The following is a 20,696-nucleotide window of genomic DNA, read 5'->3' as shown; positions in this document are numbered from 1 at the left end:
AAGGGTCGTGAATCTGTGGAATTCACTATACCAAACTACAGTGGACACCAGAACACTGAACAAATTTGAGTAGATAAGTTTTTAATAAGTAGTGGGATGAAGGGTTATGGGGAACAAGCAGGAAGGTGGAGATGAGGCCAGCCATGATCATATTGAATGGCAGAGTAGGCTTAAGGGGCTGAATTGTCTATCTCTGCTCCTAGTTCTTATATTCTTATTTACAATTGCAGTAAGTTCCGCTTTAACGCCGTGGATATAGTAGGGCTGGTACATACACTTAGCACTGAGATTTCTGTTTCAGTATGAGGCCAATATTATATCATGTGACCCAATCAGCACCATTTTGGATTGATCTCTCGAATTCCCTGACTGGCCCCATCGCCACCTCTCCCATTTCGCGACAGTCTCATTCCCTGCCATTTCCACTTGCTGCTCCTCTCTTGTGACCCTCCTGCTCAATGCTCCTCTTGCTCCCTCTCTCTTAGCAAGGATTTAGGAGAGGGAAGCAGGATGTAAGTAGGAAGGGATAGTATATTTCTTTGATGTTTAAAAATATATTTTATTTAAAATGTTGTTTAATTTACAAGTATAGAAATTTAGGAATGTACAGTATTTTAACCTTCAGGACAATGCTTTATTTTATTTTCTCATGGGAAAAGTCCTATAGAACCTAACTACAGATTTTACATTGGTTGTAATGGGAAAATCTAATTTGCTCAACATTGTTTCAATTAAAGTTGCACTTTTCAGAGTGCAATATTAAATGAATTACTGTACTATTTCAGCCTTTTAAAACAGGTACTTAAATTAACTAATAATCTATTTTAATCTAAAGTATACTTCTACAATTGTGTCAGACAAAAGCCAAAGCAAACAATACACAAATGATTGTCAATGAGATAACCTATTATTTATGTGCAAGTGCATACTCTACAAGTATATAATTACTTCCACTTCTCCATGTAACACTACCCCATTTGTTCAACACAACCAGAGGAAATATTTTGACATATAAACTTGAAGCCTTTCAGAAGCCTATTAGTTGGTGCACAACCTTAGGCAGTTGCTAAAAACCTGCATGCCATTATTTTGCATTAGGAAACAGTAAAAAAAAAAGTTATACAATAAATTACAATTTCCGAAAAAGCAATTTAAAATGCATCCTGACAACTATAAGGACTTTTCAACAGCAATTGCATATGACTAACCTTTCTTAATACGTCCATCGGCCTCAGCTGCTCCTCCTGGTATTATGGCTTTCACGTAAATCCCACCATGTCTCACACTTGTGTTAACACCACCCTAGAGAAAAATTCAGATAATGGAAGATATCTACAAAAAGATGACCAATCTGCAAAAATATGTTTACATGGCAAAATCCTATTTTTAAAAGTTGGTTTCCCAGTTTGTTATTAAATTGGGAGGAAAAACGCAGGGTTAGCATGGTGGGCAGTTAGATGGCACACAAAATTGCTAATAGAGAATTGTGAAGTTTTGCATCTTGGGAAAACAAATGGCAAAGGAAAATGCCCTCTATGACAATCTTTTAATAGAGGAAAGAACAGAGATTGAGGTTAGCAAAAACAAAGATTTTTAAAAGTGGTAGCGTAGGTTAAACATTTTCCTAAAAAGATGATTTACTGATCTGCTGCATAGGGCCGTAAACTTTGAAACCAAGCAATTGATGTATGTATACAAGATATTATTGTTACAACTTAATCATATTATAGATAGGATATCAGAGCCATGTCAATTGCACACACAAGAGCCACTAAAATGTTTCTGAGAATTAGATGTTATAGTTAAAGGCATGAGAGATGATGGCTTGCTCATTTTCTCACTGGATCAGAGGGGTTTTAAGAAAGAATCTAAAATTAGGAAACGTTTTAAAATGGTAAATAGCGAAAAATAATTTGCACCTGCAAGTGAATCATCAACAAAATGACAAACTAAGGATTATCAATGAATAACAAAGGGGACATTAAAAGTTGAGAGAGAGAGGTAAGACAGATAGCATTCTGGGAGCAGATCCCACTTTACTCAACTGCAGGAATGGTACAGGTCTAAACTCATTAAGTATAAAACTTACAAAAGCAAAACAGGGCGATGTTCAGTAATAACTACTTTGGCAGATCCACCTTGAAGGATTTCTGAAGTTAGAAAGTAATTTGAAGACTTTGTGCAATAACAATTTTTGGTTCGATGGTGCAATAGATTTTCATTACTATTGCTCTCGACTTGGAATTGTTCAGTCTTGAGCAAAAAGCTGGATTGCAATAAGGCCAAGTTACAAATCTCTCCAAGCATACTATTTTGGAGCATTTGGAAGTTTCCTTAGATGATGACAAAAATTGATATAATGCAAGTTCAAAATCATTGGTTTCAAAATACTCATTAATTTGTGTTCACAACTTAAATCCCTATGACTGGTTGGTATGCATGGATATGGAGGGTGGTGAATTAATCAAATTCTTTCAAACATACAAAAAAATGAATGATGGTGATGGCGGAATAGAAACATCTATCACAGGAATAAATATTCACCTTGAGCGGCAGTGAAAATAGGGCAGTATTAGGTCAACCATCCATTAGATTTGCTCCCTCCGGATGATCAGTTCCATTTAAAATCAAAGAATCCCTACAGGGCAGGAGATAATTCGGCCCATTGAGTCGACACTGACTCTCCAACAGCGCAAGGCCCTATCCCTGTAGCCCTATGTATTTGCCCAACTAAGCCCCCTAACCTGCACATTTTGTGACACTAAGGTACAATTTAGCATGGCCAATCTGCCTAACCTGCACATCTTTGGACTGTGGGAGAAAAACAGAGCACTGGAGGAAACCCATGCAGACACGGGAAGAACGTGCAAACTCCACGCAGTCATTCACTCGAGGCTGGAATTGAACCCAGTCCCTTGGCGCTGTGAGGCAGCTGTGCTAACAACTGTGCCACTGTGACACCCCCATGCGATGCATTTGCACTGAAAATGGAAACCCAATGAAACCCTGCCTTGTTTACACAAATGCCCAGATGAATCTTAACTCCATTGTTTCCCTCCAACCACAATGGTTAGCTCACAACGCCATGGCTAACCACAATGGTTAGCTCACAACGTCATGGCTAACCACAATGGTTAGCCTCACAACGCTCGGCTTGGGTCACTGTATGTGCGGTTTGATTCTCGGCTTGGGTCACTGTTATGTGCGGAGTCTGTAAATTCTTTCTGTGCCTGCGTGGGTTTCCTCCGGATGCTCCGGTTAAGTGCTGGTTAGGTGCACTGGCCATGCTAAATTCTCCCTCAGTGTACCCGAACAAGCACTGGAGTGTGGCGACGAGGGGATTTTCACAGTAACTTCACTGCAGCGTTAATGTTGGCCTACTTGTGACACTAATAAATAAACTTTTTCAAAACTATGTTTCATCACTGAAAACTGAGAGTGTGGTGGAGATGATTCTTCTATTAGCAGTTCCCAGGTAAGCTTATTTCCTGGACACTAATGAATAATTGGAATAGGCAAAATTCTACCACGGAAAGGGAAGAACACGGGCTGACCCTGACCCTCCTCCTTCACTTCCTAGTCGTTGCTCCTGAAGGGCACCTGAAGAGGCTGGTGGTGGGATTTGTTCTTGCGATTATAAAAATTTGGAAGGTTTGAGACATCAGATATGACAAGGCACGCCAGAAAAATAAATGCCCCCTTTCACCTACTGCCTCCCAGCCACATGCAGATGGAATACAATGTGGAAAAGTGTGAGGTTATGCACTTTGGAAGGAGGAATGGAGGAATAGACTATTTTCTAAATGGGAAAATGCTTAGGAAATCAGAAACACAAAGGGAATTGGGAGTCCTTGTTCAAGATTCTCTTAAGGTTAATGTGCAGGTTCAGTCGGCAGTTAGGAAGGCAAATGCAATGTTAGCATTCATGTCGAGAGGGCTAGAATACAAGAGCTGGGATGTACTTCTGAGGCTGTAAAAGGCTCTGGTCAGACCCCATTTTGAGTATTGTGAGCAGTTTTGGGCCCCATATCTAAGGAAGGATGTGCTGGCCTTGGAAAGGGTGCAGAGGAGGTTCACAAGAATGATCCCTGGAATGAAGAACTTGTCATATGAGGAACCGTTGAGGACTTTGGGTCTGTACTCATTGGAGCTTAGAAGAATGAAGGGAGATCCTATTGAAACTTACAGGATACTGCGAGGTCTGGATAGGGTGGATGTGGGAGGTCCATATCTGTGCCAGATGCATGGAACTGCAACTCCCGAGGGACCGTGTAAGGGAGCTGGAGCTGCGGCTCGATGACCTCAGTTTAGTCAGGGAAAATGAGAAAATAATAGATGGAGGTTATAAGCAGGTAGTCACACCGGGGCCTTGGAAGGAAGACAAGTGGGAAGGGTAAAAGTCATAAGGGTGATGTACCAGAAAGTACCCCAGTGGCAGTCTCCCATAATAATAAGGGCTGGGCAATAGATGGGAGAGGGGAAGGGAGTGAGCAGTCAGTGGAGGGATCCCCTGTGGTTGCCCTCCAAAATAGGTATATTGTTTTGGATTCTGTGGAGGGGGATGACCCTCCAGGGGTAAGCCACGAAGACCAGATCGCCTGCACAGAGACGGGCTCAGAGGCCCAGAAGGGAAACAAGGGGACTAGGAGAGAAATAGTGGTGGGGGATGCGATGGTTAGAGGCACGGACAGGTGGTTCTGCGGGCGCGAACGAGACTCCAGGATAGTAGTCTGCCTCCCTGGTGCCGGGGTACTGGATGTCTCCGAGAGTGTTGGAAGCATATTAAAAAGGGAAGGTAATCAAACAAATGTAACTGTACACGTTGGTGAAAATGACGTAGGTAGAAAGAGCAGGGGGGGTCATACGAGAGCAATTCAGGGAGATGGGTGCTCGGCTAAAAAATAAGGCCTCTATGGTAGCAATCTCTGGACTGCTCCCAGTGCCTAGTGCTAGTGAGGCCAGGAACAGGGAGATTCTACAATTGAACGCGTGGCTAAAGGACTGGTGCAAGAGGGAGGATTTCAAAGTCATAGATCATTGGGAAGTCTTCATGAGAGGATGGCACCTGTACGGAAAGGATGGGTTACACCTTAACTGGAAGGGCACAAATATCCTGGCTGGGAGTTTTGCTAGAGTGTTTCGGCAGGGTTTAAACTAGTGTGGCAGGGGGGTGGGGATCAAAACAGTAGGTCAGTAAGTACTGAGGCTGGGGTTGAGCTGGAGGCCGGGACAAGGCGAGCTAAGAAGAAGAGCATTCTGGAGCAGGATGACCTGAGTGGGCCTGGAGGTCTGGAGTGCATCTGCTTCAATGCGAGGAGCGTAACGGGTAAGACAGACGAACTTAGGGCCTTAATGTTTACGCGGAATTTGGATATGGTTGCGGTGATGGAGACATGGTTAAAAGGAGGACAGGGCTGGCAGCTGAATATTCCAGGGTATAAGTGTTTTAGGCCAGACAGAGGAGGGGCTAAAAAAGGTGGGGGAGTAGCGGTATTAGTTAGGGAGCATATTACAGCGGTGCAGAGGGCGGACAATTTTGAGGGGTCATGTAATGAGTCGCTGTGGGTGGAGCTCAGAAACAGGAAAGGTGCAATCACTATGCTGGGGGTATACTACAGGCCACCCAACAGCCCACGGGAAGTGGAGGATTGGATATGTCAGGAGATTCTGGATATGTGCAGAAAAAATAGGGTTGTTGTAGTGGGAGACTTCAATTTCCCTGGTATAGACTGGAAAGTGCTTAGGGCAGGGGGTCTGGACGGGGAGGAATTTGTAAAATGTGCACTGGAAGGTTCTTTGGAACAGTATGTAGATAGCCCAACTAGAGAGGGGGCTATACTGGATCTAGTTCTGGGAAATGAGCCCGGTCAGGTCGTCAAAGTTTCGGTAGGGGAACATGTGGCAAATAGTGACCACAACTCTGTTAACTTTAGGATAGTAATGGACAAGGATGAGTGTTGTCCTAAGGGTAGGGTGCTAAATTGGGGGAAGGCTAATTATAGCCGGATTAGGCAGGAATTGGTGGCCGTTGATTGGGAGAGGCTGTTCGGGGGTAAGTCCACGTCTGGCATGTGGGAGTCTTTTAAGGAACAGTTGATAAGGCTGCAGGACAGGCATGTGCCTGTAAAAAGGAAGGATAGGAAAGGTAGGATTCGAGAGCCATGGATAACCAGGGAAATTGAGGATCTGATCAAAAAGAGAGGCGTACGTTAGGTCCAGGCAACTGAAAACAGATGGAGCTCTGGAGGAATACAGAGAGAGTAGGAAAGAACTCAAACGGGGAGTTAGAAGGGCAAAAAGAGGTCACGAAATGTTCTTGGCAGATAGGATTAAGGAGAATCCTAAGGCATTTTATTCATATGTTAGGAACAAAAGAGTTGTCAGGGAAAAAGTCGGACCTCTCAGGGACAAAGGAGGGGAATTATGCTTAGAACCCAAGGGAATAGGGGAGATCCTAAATGAATACTTTGCATCGGTATTCACAAAGGAGAGGGACTTGTCGACTGGGAGTGTCTCAGAGGGACGTGTTGACCCGTTAGAGAGAATCTCCATTACAAGGGAGGAAGTGTTAGGTTTTTTAGGTAACATTAAAACTGACAAATCCCCAGGGCCTGATGGCATCTATCATAGACTGCTCAGGGAGACAAGAGATGTAATTGCTGGGCCTCTGACGGAAATCTTTGGGTCTCTTCATTGGACACAGGTGAGGTCCCTGAGGATTGAACAAAGAACAATACAGCACAGGAACAGGCCCTTCGGCCCTCCAAGCCCGCGCCACTCCCTGGTCCAAACTAGACCATTCTTTTGTATCCCTCCACTCCCACTCCGTTCATATGGCTGTCTAGATAAGTCTTAAACGTTCCCAGTGTGTCCGCCTCCACCACCTTGCTTGGCAGCGCATTCCAGGCCCCCACCACCCTCTGTGTAAAATATGTCCGTCTGATATCTGTGTTAAATCTCCCCCCCTTCACCTTGAACCTATGACCCCTCGTGAACGTCACCACTGACTTGGGGAAAAGCTTCCTACCGTTCACCCTATCTGTGCCTTTCATAATTTTATACACCTCTATTAAGTCTCCCCTCATCCTCAGTCTTTCCAGGGAGAACAACCCCAGTTTACCCAATCTCTCCTCATAACTAAGCCCCTCCATACCAGGTAACATCCTGGTAAACCTCCTCTGTACTCTCTCCAAAGCCTCCACGTCCTTCTGGTAGTGTGGCGACCAGAACTGGACGCAGTATTCCAGATGCGGCCGAACCAACGTTCTATACATCTGCAACATCAGACCCCAACTTTTATACTCTATGCCCCGTCCTATAAAGGCAAGCATGCCATATGCCTTCTTCACCACCTTCTCCACCTGTGACGTCACTTTCAAGGATCTGTGGACTTGCACACCCAGGTCCCTCTGCGTATCTACACCCTTTATAGTTCTGCCATTTATCATATAGCTCCTCCCTACATTATTTCTACCAAAATGCATCACTTCGCATTTATCAGGATTGAACTCCATCTGCCATTTCTTTGCCCAAATTTCCAGCCTATCTATATCCTTCTGTAGCTTCTGACAATGCTCCTCACTATCTGCAAGTCCTGCCAATTTTGTGTCGTCCGCAAACTTACTGATCACCCCAGTTACACCTTCTTCCAGATCATTTATATAAATCACAAACAGCAGAGGTCCCAATACAGAGCCCTGCGGAACACCACTAGTCACAGACCTCCAGCCGGAAAAAGACCCTTCCACTACCACCCTCTGTCTTCTGTGACCAAGCCAGTTCTCCACCCATCTCGCCACCTCCCCCTTTATCCCATGAGATCCAACCTTTTTCACCAGCCTACCATGAGGGACTTTGTCAAACGCTTTACTAAAGTCCATATAGACGACATCCACGGCCCTTCCCTCGTCAACCATTTTGGTCACTTCTTCAAAAAACTCCACCAGGTTAGTGAGGCATGACCTCCCTCTCACAAAACCATGCTGACTATCGTTAATGAGTTTATTCCTTTCTAAATGCGCATACATCCTATCTCTAAGAATCTTCTCCAACAACTTCCCCACCACGGACGATTGGAGGATAGCGAATGTGGTACCGTTATTTAAGAAGGGTAGCAGGGATAACCCGGGTGATTATAGGCCAGTGAGCTTGACGTCCGTGGTAGGGAAGTTGTTTGAGAAGATTCTTAGAGACAGGATGTATGCGCATTTAGAACGGAACAATCTCATTAGTGACAGACAGCATGGTTTTGTAAGAGGGAGGTAGTGCCTTACAAATTTGGTGGAGTTTTTTGAGGAAGTGACAAAAACGGTTAACGAAGGAAGGGCCGTGGATGTCGTCTATATGGATTTCAGTAAGGCATTTGACAAAGTCCCTCATGGCAGGTTGGTTAAGAAGGTTAAGGCTCATGGGATACAAGGAGAGGTGGCTAGATGGGTAGAAAACTGGCTTGGCCACAGGGAACAGAGGGTAACAGTCGAAGGTCTTTTTCCGGCTGGAGATCTGTGACCAGTGGTGTTCCGCAGGGCTCTGTACTGGGACCTCTGCTATTTGTGATATACATAAATGATTTGGAAGAAGGTGTAACTGTTGTTATCAGCAAGTTTGTGGATGACACGAAGATAGCTGGACTTGCGGACAGCGATGAACATTGTCGGACAATACAGCAGGATATAGATAGGCTGGAAAATTGGGCGGAGAAATGGCAGATGGAATTTAATCCAGATAAATGCGAAGTGATGCATTTTGGAAGAACTAATGTAGGGGGGAGTTATACAATAAATGGCAGAGTCATCAAGAGTATAGAAACACAGAGGGACCTAGGTGCGCAAGTCCACAAATCCTTGAAGGTGGCAGCACAGGTGGAGAAGGTGGTGAAGAAGGCATATGGTATGCTTGCCTTTATAGGACGGGGTATAGAGTATAAAAGCTGGAGTCTGATGTTGCAGCTGTATAGAACGCTGGTTAGGCCACATTCGGAGTACTGCGTCCAGTTCTGGTCGCCACACTACCAGAAGGACGTGGAGGCTTTAGAGAGAGTGCAGAGAAGGTTTACCAGGATGTTGCCTGGTATGGAGGGTCTTAGCTATGAGGAGAGATTGGGTAAACTGGGCTTGTTCTCCCTGGAAAGACGGGAATGAGGGGAGACCTAATAGAGGTGTACAAAATTATGAAGGGTCTAGATAGGGTGAACAGTGGGAAGCTTTTTCCCCAGGTTGGAGGTGACGATCACGAGGGGTCACGGGCTCAAGGTGAGAGGGGCGAGATATTACCCAGATATCAGAAGGACCTTTTTTTTTTTTACACAGAGTGGTGGGGGCCTGGAATGCGCTGCCAAGTAGGGTGGTGGAGGCAGACACGCTGGCATCGTTTAAGACTTACCTGGATAGTCACATGAGCAGTCTGGGAATGGAGGGATACAAACGAATGGTCTAGTTGGAGCAATGAGCGGCACAGGCTTGGAGGGCCGAAGGGCCTGTTTCCTGTGCTTTGCTGTTCTTTGTTCTTTGATGTTTCCACTAGTAGGAAAAACTAGAACCAGAGGGCACAACCTCAGGCTAAAGGGACAATCCTTTATAATCTTAGAAACCCTACAGCACAGAAAGAGGCCATTTGGCCCATCGAGTCTGCACCAACCACAATCCCACCCAGGCCCTACCCCCACATCCCTACATATTTTACCCGCTAATCCCTCTAACCTACGCATCTCAGGACACACTAAGGGGCAATTTTAGCATGGCCAATCAACCTAACCCGCACATCTTTGGACTGTGGGAGGAAACCGGAGCACCCGGGAGAAACCCACGAAGACACGAGGAGAATGTGCAAACTCCACACAGACAATGACCCAAGCCGGGAATCGAACCCAGGTCCCTGGAGTTGTGAAGCAGCAGTGCTAACCACTGTGCTACCGTGCCGCCCTATCTTTAAAACAGAGACGAGGAGGAATTTCTTCAGCTAGAGAGTGGTGAATTTGTGGAACTCTTGGCCGCAAAAGGCTGTGGAGGCCAGGTCATTGAGTGTCTTTAAGACAGAGATAGATAGGTTCTTGATTGATAAAGGGATCAGGGGTTATGGGGAAAAGACAGGAGAATGGAGATGCGAAAAATATCAGCCATGACTGAATGGTGGAGCAGACTCGATGGGCTGAGTGGCCCAATTCTGCTCCTATGTCTTATGGTCTATGCCATGGGCTTGTAGGTTTACTGACTGTTATTTCCTAACAGGTAAGCCAGAGTCTTGCAGCCAGCTCCACAGCAGCAGACCTCTCAAATCTGCAGCTGCACTGAGGGCACCTTTGAAGACAAGCTGTGCTAATGGTGTAACAAGGCAACAATAAAGACCTGGCACACCAGATCCGTCGAGACCTGGGCATGCAGATTATACTCTGGGTGCCCATGTCCTTCCAGTGCTCGGGCGATGGAAGGTCAGGAAAAATCAGCTGTTGCGGGTTTCCGAATGGTTTTCAGAGAAAGGAATATCACAAATATTTTGCAACAATAGTGTATAGGGCCAAACTGCTCTGCGATTTCTGAAAATTAATACCATTGAATACACATTTTATATACTTTAATATTTCACTAAGTAGAGAAAGAGAAAGTTGAAAACCTTGCAAAACAGTACCGTGACACTAATGCCCAAGCTGTTCTCCGTTTTTGACAATTCCACTTCAAAAATGTCTCCTGGCTTTGGCAAAGTGCTTTGTTTACTATCAGAAAAAGCTCGTCTTTTAGTCTTATCTGCTGCAGAATCCTACATGCAAACAAAATTAACACTAGTTTAAACAGTAACATTAAAAACTAAATGAGACTTACTCACTGTTATGAACAGTACAGATACTTGCTGTTTCACCTCAAAAATGTTATTTTTCCAGTGTTTTGAACCATGCTCTTACAAATACTGTAGCAAAATAAGTTACCACCCAGATGACAAAACATAAAGGTATGATATTATAGAAGGCGCAGTATTAAGTTTCTACAACCAGATGTTAATATTATTCTTTCAAGTGCATTTTCTAAAGTACATAACCAACAAAAATGCCAAGACTGTAGAAATACTCTTGCCTTAGTTCTAGGAAACAGTTACAAATTTAATATTCTGTTCATGATCTATGCTACAGAACAGTGTAACTACGATGGGTGGGGTGGGTTTGCCAAAGATGCGTTGGGGGAACCCTCTCAGTCTAGACATTGCCAAGTAAGGGAGAGGGGGTTGGGGCTGCTGGTGGGAGGGGCGGGTCGGTTTGAGAGATCGGAGCCGTGAAGGGGAGCCGGTGGGGTGGGGTACACATTGAGGCGGATGGGGGTGGGGTCGAAGCTGAGCCGGCGACGGTGATGCGGGGGTTGTGGGGCTGGTCAACGATCAGGAGGGCGGCAGCGTGGGGCCACTGCACATGTGCCAATCTTGGCGCTGACAGGTCGGCACATGTGCAGTGGCCCGCTCAGTGCTATGCTGCCAGGAACAGGCCCCGCCCCCTGGAAGATTCATTTTGAAACTCCTGCTGGAAAAAACAGCATGATTTACTACAATCTTTGCGTGAATTCGACACTTGGAATTATTTTGGAAGAATTGCCCCAGGTTTTTAAAAAAAGCAGTTTATGGATTTGCATGCATGAAGCACACAACAGGAATTGGAGCACAGAGGGCTGCGGGCCCCAGTGATTAACATTGGTAAATCTGTGCTAACATTTCTAAAGTAGCATTATTGCTAGCAGGGTCATGCAGCAGAGTGGCACAGTGGGTAGAAGCAAACTACTGCAGATGCTGGAATCTGAAACCGAAAGAGAAAATGATTCAGCTGGACTCAAAATGTCAGCTCTTTTCTCTCCTTACAGATGCTGCCAGACCTGCTGAGATTTTCCTGCATTTTCTCTTTTGGGCACAGTGGGTATCACTGCTGCCTCACAGCTCCAGTGATCCAGGTTCAATTCCAGCCTTGGTCGACTGTGTGGAGTTGCACATTCTCTCGGTGTCTGCACAGATTTCCTTGGGATGGCCTGGTTTCCTCTCACATTCCAAAGATGTGCAGGGTAGGTGCATTGGTCATGCTAAATTGCCTTGGTGTCCCAAGGTGAGATGGATTATCCATGGTAAATGTTACAGGGTGGGGGAAGAGGGCCTATGAAAAAGATTCTCTGTCAGAAAGTCAGTGTAGATATGATGGGCCAAATGGCCTCTTCTGCACTGTAAGGATTCTATAAAAAAAAAGACTTGCATTTATATACATCTTTCACAACCTCAGAACATCCCAAAATGTTTTACAGTCAATTAAGTACTTTTGAAGTGTAGTCACTGTCATAAAGTAGGAAATCTGGCAGCCAGTTCTCAAACAGCAGCTACCATAAATGAAATGGGGGAATGACTAGGTTATCTGTTTTTGCGATCGGCGCAATGGGGATAACAACTCTTTCTCCTCTTCAAAATAGTGCCATTGGATCTCTTGAATGCCAACTTGACAGGCACTTTTGAGAACCCCAACATACTGCACCTACAATACCGGACTGGAGCGTCACGCCTTTTGGGTTAAATTTTGGCTTCAAACCCACAATCTTGTGACTCCGAGGCTGACTGAGTTACCACTGACACATACAGAAATAATTCCAGAGCCAACAGAAGAACCGCTGGTTCAGGGTGCCTGCTGGATTTGGCACTGATAACAACTGTGCATACAAATAAACAAAAAATTACAAGTTTAGTGTACATCATGATCAGAAAGACAATCAAATGGAACAGTCAAACAGAGAAGAAATAATTGCAAATAATTCTGGCACCTCCACTACTACGTTATATTGAAGCTATTGCAATACATGGCTTGCATGCAGATACAAAGTGATAGTGCGCAGGTGGGGGCTGCCAGGAAGGGGGAAAACTGGTCAAAGTTGGAAATAATAATATTCACCTTTTTAGGGCTTTGTTGCTCTTGACTGCTGGAATAAGTTGCTTCATCCATGTCAGAGTCACCTCGATCAGAGCAATCCGTTTCTTTGGGCGTTTCGGCATTAATGCTGCTCAAATGTCCAGTGCTGTCAAGAACATTCTGGATCATATCCTGCCTTAATGCCATCAGTGCAGAGACCTCTTTGTAATTAGTACATTGTGGTGTTCTAGAGGCTGTCCGATTTCTGTAGAAACCATTCACTTGGCTTTGTGAAAGACCGGCACTTTCAGTTCTAGAGTCCTGGGAGCTCGTACTTCCTCTTCGTTTTTCTTCATGTGGAACAGAAGCTCTTACTGGATGAATTCTCTGGTGACCACGTGATCCATTATGCTCTTCGGAGGATGACACTTCTTCATAATCTCGCCTTCCTAAATTATGACAAGGACTTCTTGACTGGCTCCTTGTTCCTTTTTTATTCAGAGGAGATACTTGACAATAAAAAAAAACATTGTTTGAAGAATCAAGCTGTAGTCTTTACGAAGATGATGTACAGTTAGGAATTTCAATTCTCCTTTCCCAATTCAAAACCACCATAGTTACAAATTTAAAACATCATTCCCTCGTATGTCTGAACGGGTACGTTTATCAACCCTGTTTGAAATAGTTGTCATCAGTTAATGCAGATTTCAGCCAGTTAAAATGAGTAAAATATTTCGCAGTCAGTTATACCATAATATATATTACCCATTTTGCTGTCCAATTCAACCGCCAAAAAACTTAAGTCCTGTCTTTTTCCCTCTGCAACAATGTTGAATTTTAGAGCCAGTTCTCATGCTCTGTGGAGCACATCCATACTCTTCCAGCACCACATATGGTTTTAGAAGTTATTTTCAATACAATAAATAATAGACTAAAAGAATGCCTTTCACGTCTGCTCAAGATTGTTACAGAGCTGTTCAACCAAAAAAGCTGACTGTATAGAAGGCAGCAAAAAATTGTTGCCACTCAAATTTAATACAAAACTTGATATTTAAGAATTTTAAAAATATTTTAATCCAACTTTAGGCTTGGCCACATTTATGATGTCAGATCTATACTCCAGTTTGAAGTGTGGTTTCCTGAGTTTTGGGAGTTCCACAATGGTCCCCAGGTTGGTTTGAAATCGTGTGTTTCTTGTTACTTGGGTTGCTCCCAAAACTGACATCACCAGAACAGCCTAGAAGGAAGGGTGTGCCTGCTTAAGGCTCTCCATGGCAGCAATTAAATTGGGATTTATAAACAAAAATACAGCAAATTTTCAGTAAGATTATTTTTCTACAACAAAGAAAACACTTTGAACCTGAAGTAATCTCTCTAGAGTGCCCTACTCTTTATATCAACTGTTTGGTTTCTTTCTCCACAGCAGAGCTTAAACAGGATTATTCTATTATGAGAAAGATTTATGAGAAAGTGTTTTATGAGAAATAAAAGTCGCCACTCAAACACGATATAAGCAAACCTTCACCGACAACAAAAATTGCAGTCTTCACTAATGGCCTTAGTTTTGTTTTAACCACACCTTAGTGCCATTCTCAGTAACAACTGAGTTGAACTGAGCTTCAGTCACCTCTACAGACATCCAGTTCTTACATTCTTCTTTGGATCCAAGTGGTTCTATAGGTTAGTTAACTGAGTATCGGCGAGCAGTTTATTTGTGGGTAAGTGGAGAATACTGATGACTCCTCTGCAATTTTACTTATTAGGAAAAAGCTCATAGATAAGCAATTAGCTAAATTAGATTGATTCCAATGAGAACATGAATATCTAAAAATAGTTGTACAAACAAATGACTGGGTGCCAAAATTGCAGACCTGCGCCGACCACCCAACCAGGCTCTATACTGTCAGCAGAGATTCATAAAATGAAAGCTAATTTTAAATACTAATTACAAAGAAGCAAAAAGTATCTTTGTTTTATTTCATAACCAAGAATTTAAATTTCTTCTTATGCATTATCCCATTTTGTGTCCAGGTTAACTGGAGTGCCAACGCTGAGCCCGTCACATCTAGACTGCTGCAGACTGATGGAATCTGTAGATACACTCAGAATCACATCCACACATAGTAGCTGGGTGCCACTGAACGTTTACTTAGCAAAACATTTTGCAAAATTACAGCTCCTTACAGTTACAAATCTCATTAAATAAAAGTTCAAGGGTGGATGTAAAAACTCGTTCTTTCTGCACAATGAATAAAATATGAGACCGATTCAAACTGCCACTAACTACTACCTTGTGTTCCACGTGAAGTCTTATAAAATCAGACCCCTGAAAACATGGGGGCAGGGGTTCCAACTATGTGCCATGGAAATTTAATGTCCTTGTCTGATGTGGTGGGGTCAATCCTGAAGAGCCCAGTGGACAATGTCCTAGTTTAGGAGCTTGAATGGCAGCCAGTGAAAATTTGGGTCAAAGCTGTTCAACAGTGTCGCATTTAAAGGAGGTGCCATTCTTCGCTACAGTGAGAATAATGGCATTTTTTGACAGTGAACATATTTTTAAAAAATTGACAGGGAATGGAGACTGTTCATAGTCACTCTTTAAAAACTGAGCCACGGCGGCTAAGTTTGTTGTTGAGTACTCATTCAGTGGTATGGGTGAGGCTAGATTCACGAACTCCAACATCTGGTGACTTGTCTTACCTCCCACTGCTTTAAAATCCTGACATTGGCAGCAGTCCAAAACCTGTGCCTTAATGTCAGCATGAATTCTATCCTGAGGGATTGATTCAAAGTATGGAAGGTACTGGATTAACTGGATAGCTGCCAAATCTGTTCTGACTTCCAACAGGCAGAGTATATGACGTGCACCATAATAAGAAAAACCTGTGATCTGTACAATCCTGCGTGGCTCTTCGTGGTGACTGTTCTTTATCAACATTTCTGCTCAAAGTCTTGAAGATGAGGGAACAAGAATCCCCTTCCACCCGAGGGCGGCACGGTGACACAGTGGTTAACGCTACTGCCTCAGAGCCAGGGACCCGGGTTCAATTCCAGCCTTGGGTGACAATGTGGAGTTTGCATATTATCCCAGTGTCTGTGTGGGTTCTGCCGGGTGCTCTGGTTTCTTCTCCCACTCCAAAGATGTGTGGGTTAGATTGATTGGCCATGCTAAATTGCCCCCGAGTCTCAGGGGGACTAGCAGGGTAAATATGTGAGGTTAAGGGGATAGGACCTGGCTGGGATTGTTGTCAGTGTAGGCTTGATGTGGCCTTCTTCTGCACTGTAGGGATTCTAAGAGAAGAAATTTAAAGACTGGTGCAATAAACACATGTGGCACCGTATCACAGTGTTTGTTCAGGCTTGAAATTTGGAATCTTGAAATTTTTGAACTAGTACCTGAAGTAAATTCAGTTCCTCTATAAAGTTTCTCTTTAGGTTGAGACACTATCAGTGTCACATCTTCAGGAGCATTTTGCAAAATTTCAACTGCTCTGTCATGGGTAACACCTTCCAAACTGACTCCATTTACAGATATCAGGCGATCACCTGCAGATGGTGAAAACACAATGGTTATTCAGCATATAGTAACTTGACAAGCATTGTGAAACAAATAGATGAAATAATTTGACACTTTGCATCAGTCCAAAATCACATGGAATTTGACAAATTCCCATTTCATAGAAATGCAGCTGTACAAAGGAGGATATGTTCTATAAGTGTACTTAATAAAGTACTAACCTCCTATAGATTAGCATTTTCTTTACTAGATTTATGCGAATATTGCATACTGAAATGTATAAAGGGCGGCACGGTAGCACAGTGGTTAGCACTGCTGCTTCACAGCTCCAGGGTCCCGGGTTCGATTCCCGGCTCGGGTCACTGTCTGTGTGGAGTTTGCACATTCTCCTCGTGTCTGCGTGGGTTTCCTCCGGGTGCTCCGGTTTCCTCCCACAGTCCAAAGATGTGCGGGTTAGGTTGATTGGCCAGGTTAAAAATTGCCCCTTAGAGTCCTGGGATGCGTAGGTTAGAGGGATTAGCGGGTAAATATGTGGGGGTAGGGCCTGGGTGGGATTGTGGTCGGTGCAGACTCGATGGGCCGAATGGCCTCCTTCTGCACTGTAGGGTTTCTATGATTCTATAATGGAGCATTTTGAATAAAATATTGAATAAAATTCTTCTTAAAAAAAATGGAACTACCTTAATGTAATGGATTACAGCTTAAAGTTATCTGGTATTAAAATAACCAATAAGAAAAATGTCTACAATTTAAAACTGTCCAGGAAACATGCCTGTTAAGGTAAGGGAATTAAAATATTTTTGAAACAAAATATCTCAAAACATTGGCACAGACTTTGCATTAAACGCCTACAAGCTGCAAAAACATTCATGCTGCCAAATACTGCCAGAAGATAAAGTACAGGAGCACATGTAGGTCATCACTTGCTGAAGAGGCCATAAATTTGGCTAAACAAAGTGACTGACATGTAGGGGTGTAACCTCCTTAACCCCGGGAGAGAATTATACATGTTCCATCAGCCACTTTGTAAGGTAACCATGTTTAAATAGTTGGGGGGAAAAAAAAACATGCTGCTCTTCTTGCCAATCTAGGCCACAATTCTAATTTGGATCCCTTCAAGGCTTTGGAATACTAGAACTCCCAACATGGGGAGTCACAATGTTATCCACTCTCCTTGGCCACTGACCTGGGAGGCTCTATCCCTTTTGAGGCTTGCACAGTCTCAGCCTGTCTTCCTGAACATGGCTGCCAGACTGTGTGATGGAAGGACTGAGGATTTCCATTGACTATTTACAAGAGAGTTATATGCAGTACCTGGATTCAGCGATCGGTCAAGCTCTGCTGGGCCTCCTGGTATGATTGTAGTGACAAAAATTCCCAAGTCCAGTTTGCCAGTCTTTTCTCCACCAACAATCTGAAAACCTATTTTGGAATAATAATTTAATAATCGGTCACATCAATAGCATACTTTCAATTGTTCACCTTTTAGTCTGGAGACACAAAAGAAACCACATTGTGAGGTTGAGCATTTCAATTTTAGTTATTTATTTTTCATCATGACCTCTCTTATACCTTTACTGTCATGAGATCATACAAAAAAAAAAGACTTTTCAATTGCTTTCAATATTGAATTCACCCACTAGCAAAAGGATTTTGTTTCTATTATCCAGGAAACAATTACATATTCATCTTTAGTCTTTGTTATAAATTGTGCAGATGTTACTGTCAAATCAACCCTGCATCACATCTAGTCATCTGTAGATAAATAACCAGACCCAGAGATTCAACATACCTAAACCGTGTTTCACATCCTTCTTCAGTTTTATAAATCTGAGTTCTCTCTCGGGTGAAGGCAAGGCACTAAATTTCTGATGAAGTGTATCTGTCAAAGACAAACAATTCAGACTCCAAGTCAGTATGTTCAACAGTTACGTCAATTAAAAATAACAAAAACACAAATATTAAAAAACATTTGCAACATTTACATCTCAAATCCCATTTTCACTATGCTTACATTAAAAAAATCATTTAATCTGCCCTAGCATCCTCTTCATACTTACTATAGTTTTCCATCTATTTCATACATTTTTACAATCTGGTATTGCCACCCATTAAATGGAAACAAATACTATTTCAGAACTACAGCTGTTTTCCGTATAAAGTTGATTAATATGGTGTGGCCGCAACACATTTAAAAATGTATTTAGGGCTGGCAATTAAAATAGTGAGTACAAATGGGATTCCAAATAATATTATACCTAATAGTCTGACAGAATAATTAGAAAGCTTGCAGCTCCAATTATTCTCTTATTCTATATACAAAGAGAGGATTATAAACTGCCTGAAAACATCACTGCCAGAAAAAAATACTAAAAGATTAGTGTTAATTGCAGATTTGGTTTCTTGCATTTGTACTCTAAACACCAAATACAACCATACTTTAATCACTGGTTTAAGGCTTCAAGATATGCTTTATACAGCAATTTGAGCATTCGGTGTTTGAAGATAAATCCAATATTTACTGAATAACATAATAAAAAAGTTTTCTGTTTATGAATCATATCCTTTCTCCAACACGTTTGAGTCACTCAATCATAAACAAATTTATTCTAAAGAAAGAAATCACCAGGGAAGCTTACTTTACAGGACCTGTTTGGGTCATATATTTTAATAGCTGTATGGAAGAACGATTCACAAAATCAAAAAACGTCCAACTTATTAAAGGGCAGGGCAGGGATTATATTATACATATGCCAATGCCCACTTCAAAAGTCTGATGAAGCCATAGATTCTAGGACAGGTTGCCTTATTTGGAAAATAAAATGCACAGGGATCTTGGGAAGAAGAGAGAAGCTTGAAGAAAGTATCCTCTGAATATCAATGATGGAAAAAATTACAGTTACCTTTAAAGGGGGTCTGTCTTCATATTAAAAGTGTTTTGCAAAGTGATTAATCTGAAGGGACATGCTTCATTTTATGATAGGGATGCCATATAAAAATAACAATGACAAATAGTCAAGAAGTCATTACTGGGCTAAAAGTTATGCATCAGTTGAAGATATTTTGGTTTTCGTGAGATTAACTAGTCAGAGTTGATACATACGAGGGGAAAATGCAATCCCAGCACAGAAAACCATTCTCTCATATATTTGTCTGTAAAATGCTTAACTACATCATCACCTTTTTAATTTCTTTTACATTTTAGTTTAGTATTACGCACAAACCTAAAGTCCCTATGTTAAATGTATTGGTTGAAAAAATGGAAATTAGTTACTAAATTTGATCATGTTTGGAACATATTTTAGTCATTTGCAATATATTTTGAATGATATTATATATGTGTGGTATGAATATGTAAATTTAAAAATGTAACATTTAAAATTACATCCAATAATTTTAAGCCATGAATTTCTCCTGTCCTTTCCCTTTCCCAACACATTCAATAAAGCAATTATGTCAAAACATTTAGTGCTAATCAAACACTTGCTTATTTTTCCCATTCACATAGTATATTAGAAACTTTATATAATTTCTTCATATGCTTGCGGGACAAACACCTTGTAAAAAGTCGTGAAGGGCTGGTCGATCTCAGATGGTTTCTAAATGATTTTCTAGTTGCAGGAAGGAGGTGGATAAAACTATTTACATAGAACAAGATCTTCAGGTTAAAATAGATGATTCTGAAAACACTCTGGGCAGTTTTCCATGTACTGGGATTCAGGCTGATATACAAATATAAATTGCGAAAGAAAACTTCAACAGCTAAACAGAAATTAGTGAAAGAAAATCAAGACCCAAACATTACCTGCTAGAAGTTTCTGTTAGACGGCAGGAAAAGTGAGAGAAACAGAGAGAGCAACAGAAGGAGAAAAAACAGAAGTTTGAGAAGCCGATGTTGTACAGTCACACCAAGGCTTTAAACAGTGAAGGCACTTGTACATTGTAAACTCAATTCGTTCTGCTGCCTACCATTGGCTGTCAAGGTAGCAGGGGTTGATGGGATGCCAGAACTGTGCATGCTAATCCCTGATAACAAAACATACAGTAATAAAAAATAATGCATAAAAAATGGAAAATAAAATTTCATATGACTATAATTACAAAATTATAAGAATTATTTATTTTAATTCTCCCAGGAAATTTCACGAAGTCATACACATTTAGTTTTTGTGAACATAACCAAGAACATTTCAGACACCAGAATGCCAACAACTCCCTTATTTAACTAGTACAGAAAAGGCTAGTATCTGATTGATGTGTTCCCTGTTGGTAAAACCAAATTGAATCACATGCTGAATCCAACCCTGGATTGAGGCATGTAAA

The 20,696-nt window shown here is 42.3% G+C and overlaps 1 protein-coding gene across 3 annotated transcripts in view; it reads right to left on the bottom strand.

The window, feature by feature from the left end:
• ptpn13 (protein tyrosine phosphatase non-receptor type 13) overlaps positions 1–20,696 on the bottom strand; it is a 256,822-nt gene that overhangs the window by 81,875 nt on the left and 154,251 nt on the right. Inside the window, exons 20-26 of one of the 3 annotated variants that reach the window (XM_078214036.1) lie at positions 20,343–20,399; positions 18,166–18,255; positions 17,688–17,795; positions 16,253–16,402; positions 12,899–13,365; positions 10,624–10,752; positions 1,209–1,302 (exon numbers count right to left, since the gene is read on the bottom strand). In XM_078214036.1, the coding sequence (XP_078070162.1) occupies positions 1,209–1,302; positions 10,624–10,752; positions 12,899–13,365; positions 16,253–16,402; positions 17,688–17,795; positions 18,166–18,255; positions 20,343–20,399 (1,095 nt within the window). Of the gene's footprint in view, positions 1–1,208; positions 1,303–10,608; positions 10,753–12,898; positions 13,366–16,252; positions 16,403–17,687; positions 17,796–18,165; positions 18,256–20,342; positions 20,400–20,696 lie in introns of all 3 variants that reach the window. The other 2 variants (XM_078214044.1, XM_078214053.1) reach the window with 2 other exon arrangements.

Source organism: Mustelus asterias, chromosome 1 (genome assembly GCF_964213995.1).
Source record: "Mustelus asterias chromosome 1, sMusAst1.hap1.1, whole genome shotgun sequence".
Taxonomy (NCBI): domain Eukaryota; kingdom Metazoa; phylum Chordata; class Chondrichthyes; order Carcharhiniformes; family Triakidae; genus Mustelus; species Mustelus asterias.
This window is presented reverse-complemented; position numbering and strand designations above follow the sequence as displayed.